The 7,072-nt window shown below is 38.9% G+C and overlaps 1 protein-coding gene across 1 annotated transcript; it reads left to right on the forward strand.

Annotated features, from left to right (window-relative positions):
* The first annotated feature begins 1,818 nt into the window (after positions 1 to 1,818).
* LOC109240029 lies at positions 1,819 to 3,901 on the forward strand. Its single transcript, XM_019406650.1, has 3 exons — positions 1,819 to 2,363; positions 2,570 to 3,310; positions 3,577 to 3,901. Exons 1-3 carry the CDS (start codon positions 1,819 to 1,821, stop codon positions 3,899 to 3,901), a joined length of 1,611 nt encoding a protein of 536 aa, XP_019262195.1.
* The last annotated feature ends 3,171 nt before the right edge of the window (positions 3,902 to 7,072 follow it).

Consider the following 7,072-nt stretch of genomic DNA (forward strand, 5'->3'; position numbering starts at 1 on the left):
ATGAGTTGCCACCTGAAGGTCTAAGTCACAACAAAGCCTTGCATCTCACTGTCAAGTGCAGGGACAAGTTTGTTTCTAAGGTTTTGATCGATAATGGTTCTGCACTCAATATATGTCCTTTCACTACCCTTAAAGCCTTGGGAATTGACACTGGAAAAGTTCGTGGAAGTCATGTGAATGTTAGAGCTTTTGATGGAGCGCAAAGTAGCGATATTGGTGAAAGTGACTTAGCATTACAAATTGGGCCTGTGGAGTTTATCATTGAATTTCAAGTGTTAGACATATCTGCTACTTATAATTTGTTGTTGGGAAGGCCATGGATTCACATGGCTGGTGCAGTCCCTTCCACTTTGCACCAGAACGTGAAGTTTGTGTGGAATCATCAGGAAGTTGTGATTCATGGAGAAGCAAGCAATCCCATTTATCCCGGGAATTCAATCCCTGTCATTGAAAGCGTGGAGAGGCTGGATGGAGCCACTTTCCACATTGAAGAAATTATGACTGCTACTCGAGGTAAAGAGATAAAGTTGCCAAGTGTGTTCGTGATGGTGGCATCAGAAATGTTGAAGAATGGTTTTGAGCCTGGTCGAGGACTTGGAGCAAGGTTGCATGGAATAGTGGAGCCAATTCAGTTACCAGGGCAGAACAACGCCTTTGGCCTAGGGTACGAACCCACTCCAAAAGAAGTCTCGGAGGCTCGTCTCAAGAAGAAAAGTGACATTGTCCTGCCACAGCCTATCCCGCCGCTGAGCCAGTCATTCCCCAAGACAGTTACTATTCATGAGCTAGATGAAGATGCTGAAGACGACCTCGTTGAAGGAATCAGGAACCTATTCCTTGCCGATTGCAATGTGATTCTGAATGATTGCACTGAGACACCAACTATTTGGGATGTCGCACCTGGAGATGTTTTGAACAATTGGACTTGCACCCCGTCCCCGGTTCGCCGGGAGTCTTGGTAGATCGATTGTATTAGTACTTTTTAAGCAACACGATTCAAAATTGAGGCCTGAATTGTGTCTATGATTTTTATGTTGTTTGCCTCGATCTTTTGGAAGCTTAAATGCAAAATCTGAATATGCTTTTTCGTTTTACATTTAAATTTTTTGTCTTTATTAATTTTCTTTCTTTTTTATTTTATTTTTCAGCAAACAAATTAATAAAAATGCCGACACCGTGAACGTGTCATGCAATGAAACAAGTGAACAAAATAACAAGCAAGATCTTGAAGAATATGAAGAAGACGTGCCGCCTGCAGAATTAACTAAAGAACTTGAGCAGTTTGAGAACAAGTCAAAACCAAATTTGGACGAAACAGAGCTTATAAATTTGGGGAATTCAGAGTCTATAAAAGAAACAAGAATTAGTGTCCATTTGACACCATCAGAGAAGGAGAAATATGTGGATCTTCTAAGAGAATACGCCGATGTGTTCGCTTGGTCGTATGACGACATGCCTGGTTTAAGCACTAATATTGTTTCCCATAAGTTGCCAACGGATCCATCTTGTCCCCCGGTAAAGCAAAAAACAAGAAAATTCAAAATGGACTTAAGTTTAAAGATCAAAGAAGAAGTCTCCAAGCAATTTAAGGCAAATGTCATCCGAGTCACGAAGTACCCCACCTGGTTGGCCAATATAGTACCAGTTCCAAAGAAGGACGGGAAGATCAGAATTTGTGTGGATTATCGGGATCTCAACAAGGCTAGTCCAAAGGATGATTTCCCACTCCCGAATATTCACATACTCATTGATAATTGTGCAAAGTATGAGTTGCAGTCATTCGTTGATTGCTTTGCCGGTTACCACCAAATTTAATGGATGAAGGTGATGCCTTTTGGACTCAAGAATGCAGGTGCTACATACATGAGAGCTATGACAACTATTTTTCATGACATGATCCATAAAGAGATTAAGGTCTATGTGGACGATGTCATCATCAAGTCACGGAAGAGTTCAGATCACTTGGTACACCTGAAGAAGTTCTTTGATAGGTTGCGGCGATACAATTTGAAGCTGAATCCTGCAAAATGTGCATTCGGAGTTCCAGCTGGAAAATTATTAGGTTTCATTGTCAGTAGAAGGGGCATAGAGCTGGATCCTTCAAAGATAAAGGCTATCCAGGACCTTCCACCTCCAAAGAATCGGAAGGACGTGATGAGCTTCCTTGGTCGCCTCAACTACATCAGTCGTTTCATAGCCCAATCAACAGTGATTTGTGAGCCGATATTCAAGATGCTGAGGAAAGATGCCACTACCAAATGGACAGAGGAATGTCAACGAGCTTTTGATAGGATCAAAGAATATTTATCTAACCCACCGGTGCTGGTACCTCTGGAACCTGGAAGGCCGTTGTTGTTATACATGTCCGTATTAGATAATGCATTTGGATGTGTTTTGGGGCAGCATGATGAAACTGGGAGGAAGGAGCAAGCCATATACTACTTGAGCAAGAAGTTCACACCATCTGAAGCAAGAATACTTTGTTGGAACGCACTTGTTGTGCCTTAACCTGGGTTGCACAAAAGTTGAGGCATTACTTGTCAGCATACACCACTTATCTCATTTCCAGGATGGACCCGCTCAAGTACATCTTTCAGAAACCTACGCCTACAGGAAAGCTGGCGAAGTGGCAAATTTTGCTAAGTGAGTTTGACATCGTGTATGTTACTCAGAAGGCCATCAAAGGACAAGCGTTAGCTGACCACCTCGCAGAAAATCCTGTGGATGAAGAATACAAGCCACTTAGGACGTACTTCCTAGATGAAGAAGTATTGTTCGCTAAAGAAGATATTTCAGAAGCATATTCTGGTTGGAGAATATTTTTTTATGGAGCCGCAAACTTCAAAGGAGTCGGAGTTGGAGCAGTACTAGTTTCAAAATCTAGACAACATTATCCAATCTCAGCGAAACTTCGATTTCCATGCACCAACAACATGGCGGAATATGAGGCTTGTATACTTGGGCTCAGAATGGCCGCAGATATGAACATCCAAGAGTTATTGGTTATAGGTGATTCAGACTTGTTAATTCATCAAGTACAAGGCGAGTGGAATACAAAGAACACAAAAATCCTACCGTACTTACATTTTGTAAAGGAGTTGTGTAAGAAGTTTATCAATGTGGACTTCAAGCATGTTCCAAGAGTTCAAAATGAGTTCGCAGATGCTTTAGCAACTTTATCTTCCATGATTCAACATCCAGACAAGAACTACATAGACCCCATCAAGGTGAATGTGCAGGATCAACCAGCTTATTGTTTCCATGTGGATGAAGAGCCAGACGGAGAATCATGGTATTATGACATTAATAGGTATCTCAAAACAAGGGATTACCCTGAAGGAGCAACCAGTACCTAGAAGAGAACACTTAGGAGATTGGCAAATAACTTTTTCCTAAACGGCGAAATCCTATATAGGAGGACCCCAGATTTAGGACTGTCGAGGTGTGTAGATGCCAGGGAAGCAACCAAGTTGATTGAAGATATACATGCAGGAACATGTGGGCCTCACATGAATGGGTTTACTTTGGCAAAGAAAATTCTGCGAGCAGGTTACTTTTGGATGACCATGGAAACAGTCGTTTTGTACAGAAATGTCATCAGTGTAAGATCCACGGTGATTTGATTCGAGTCCCACCAAATGAACTCAATGTGATGAGTTCTCCTTGGCCGTTTGCAGCTTGGGGCATGGATGTCATCGGCCCAATTGAGCCGGCCGCCTCAAATGGGCATAGATTTATCATGGTAGCTATTGATTACTTTACAAAGTGGGTAGAAGCCTCTTCTTACAAGTCAGTTACAAAGAAGGTTATAGCAGATTTTGTCCGCAATAACATCGTTTGCCGATTTGGAATTCCTGAGTCAATCATTACAGATAATGGAGCCAATCTCAATAGTGCTTGATGCAAGAAATATGTGATATGTTCAAGATTACTCACCGAAATTCCACCCCCTATCGACCTCAGATGAATGGAGTCGTTGAAGCAGCCAACAAGAACATAAAGAAGATATTGCGGAAGATGATTGATAACTACAAGCATTGGCATGAGAAGCTACCATTTGCTCTCCTTGGATATTGCACTACAGTCAGAACATCAACTGGGGCAACACCTTATCTTCTGGTCTATGGAACTGAAGCTGTATTACCTGCGGAAGTTGAAATACCATCTTTGAGGGTCATCCAGGAAGTCGAGCTGAGCAATGCAGAATGGGTAAAGAATCGGTACGAACAACTAATGCTTATTGACGAGAAGAGAATGAATGCAGTTTGCCATGGTCAACTCTATCAAAATAGGACGGCCAGAGCCTTCAACAAGAAAGTGAAACCACGGCAGTTCAAACCGGGGCAATTGGTTTTGAAGCGCATATTCCCGCACCAAAATGAAGCCAAAGGAAAGTTTGCACCAAATTGGCAAGGTCCGTACATGGTGCATCGGGTATTGACTGGAGGAGCACTGATTTTAGCAGAAATGGATGGTGAAGTATGGCCCAAACCCATCAACGCAGATGCAGTCAAGAGATACTACGTCTAGAGGCATATGTGGCAACCTCTTCTTTTCTATGTAATGCTTCTTAATGTAAATGAACTACGTTTGACCTGATTCCCGTTTAAGAGGGGATACGTAGGCAGCCCTGTGGGTTCGGTCTCATCATAATAAAATTTAATATTTCCCCCCAAATTGGAAACTGGGGCAGCTTTTGAAGGCGTCGTCATGAGGAGGCATTAGTCATCGACAAAGGAGGGTCAAGCAAGATGAATGACGGGATTCCAAATGAGGACGTTCACTTTGTTTCACGAGCATGTCACAATGCAGAATTCGGCAACAACTTTATTTTATAAAATTTATGCATATTTTATTTATTAAAATAGGGTTTTTTATCATAAAATCTCTTAACTATTCGTTCCCCAAGATTCAGTGTTGGGGGGAGGCTACAAGTCCAAACAAAGTGGGAAGCGCAAGACTATCAAAGACCAGAGCATCAAAGTCAACATGAATCAACCTCCCCCCCAAACTCACAAGTTTTTCTTTGAGTGCAGATTTTCAAGATAGAGGAAGCAGAAGAATCAATAAAACAAATATAAACACCAAGACCCTTCGTCGAGCGGTTTGAATTTTTTATAGTATTTTATTAATTTCACCTTTTGAATGATGATGATCTTTAAAATCCAAGTTTGAGATTTTTCTATTTATAATTTTGGAACCTTACAATATATATATATTTTTTAATATACATCGATTGTCATTACTTTTCAGCTACTAATCTTTTATAAATGCAAATTACATCGCACGCGGCGTTACATATATTACACATTGACTTTTAAATGCACCGTACCATTGCTTTCAAATGCACCGCAAATGCACTGCACCATTGCTTTCAAATGCACTGCAAATGCACCACACCATTGCTTTCAAATACACCGCAAATGCACTGCACCATCGCTTCCAAATACTTTTAAATGCATTGCACCATTGTTTTCGAATGCACCATTGCATGCAAAATGCATAATATAAATGCTTTCAAATGCACTGAATTTTCGCTTTCAAAGGCACTGCAAATGCACTTCACAAATGCTTTTAAAAGTACTATATCATTGCTTGCAAATGCACAATGCAAATGCTTTCAACTGCACTGTACTATTACTTTTAAATGCACCACACAATTGCCCTGCAAATGCACCACAAATATTTTTATTACCTTAAATCATTTGGCTTGAATGCCTCAATTACTTCATCATTTGGCTTAAATGCCTCATTTTCATCAATCATTGGCTTAAATGCCTCATTTTTATCAATCATACATAAGTCGTCGCTAAAAGGCGCCATTTACATGAATCATTGGCTCAAAGCCTCATTTCATTGGTCATGATCAAAGAATTATTTTTAAAACATACCTGGCTTATTTTAAGATAAATTAACGGCTTAGAGGTGTCATTTTAATGAAATTATTTTATGACTTATGGCATTTTTATATCATGTTTACTAACAATTTTACCTAGTATGTTGAGCTTAGCAGGAAATATAGTACATCAAGTCGTGGATCATATCTAAGCAGTGAACTAGAGCAATTGCTGAAGGTGGAATCAAACTCGTCAGCAAGAGGTTAAAGATATACTCCTATCCACATTCTCGCAAATTCGCGGATATACATGGCAATTCAAGCACACTTGGATCTGGTCGTATCCATCATGAGTCTTATGTCCGCACAATCTTATTCAGCAAATCTCATTTTCCTTAATCTCAAACACCTGATCTTACCATAATTCGATACTGGGGCAGTTTTAAATTTAGCATCCATTCAAACTGCATATGGCCTGCTTCTCGTAAAGCCCGAGATATGTAGGCAACTCAAAAACCGAAGTTTGGTCGTAACCTTTCAAAATACCTTTCATTTAGGTAATCATTTCGGTCCTTCCTTAGGTACATCTACTTTCAATAGGACATGTAGGCTCGTCTACTTTAAAATAGGACATCGATTGAAATGATTCCATTCTATAATTTTTCTAACATCCATATCATCATCATCCTTTCAAGGGTGTACTTGTTGACAAGGACAAAATTGGCTACTACATCAATTTATTTGCCCAAAAACTCTTTCATCATTTTCGGTCAAAGAGGGGCAGCTGTTGATACCCAATTTTGTCCTACCTTTCTTCTAATTAATTTTCTGGTGCTCCCTAGCATTAACAATTTAATGCTCTATCTTAATTATTTGTTACCTTTTATTACTATTATTGTTATAGTTATTGGAGTGATTATTATTATTATTATTATTATTATTATTATTATTATTATTATCATCATCACTACTACTACTATTGTTGCTATAATAATGTCTTAGTACAATTAACATTAATATAAATATAATTATTATTGGGTCAGTTTAATATATAATATTATATACAATTTAAGTATTCCTTTTAGAGTTTTTGCGCGCTCGATCCTTTTAAAAGGATTATTCTCATAATTAATAGCATTCTTTGTTTATTACAAAATAACAGATTATATTAAACAATATTTTAAAATATATATATATATATATATATATATATATATATATATATATATATATATA

Source organism: Nicotiana attenuata, unplaced genomic scaffold (genome assembly GCF_001879085.1).
Source record: "Nicotiana attenuata strain UT unplaced genomic scaffold, NIATTr2, whole genome shotgun sequence".
NCBI lineage: Eukaryota > Viridiplantae > Streptophyta > Magnoliopsida > Solanales > Solanaceae > Nicotiana > Nicotiana attenuata.

Bases quoted from the DNA above. Each gene is read 5' to 3' on its own strand.
- LOC109240029 (XM_019406650.1), top strand. From the start codon at position 1,819: ATGAAGGTGATGCCTTTTGGACTCAAGAATGCAGGTGCTACATACATG. The intron at 2,364-2,569 runs GTCCGTATTAGA...TCTCATTTCCAG, and splicing joins AGGCCGTTGTTGTTATACAT to GATGGACCCGCTCAAGTACA. The intron at 3,311-3,576 runs GTATCTCAAAAC...CCATGGAAACAG, and splicing joins TGGTATTATGACATTAATAG to TCGTTTTGTACAGAAATGTC.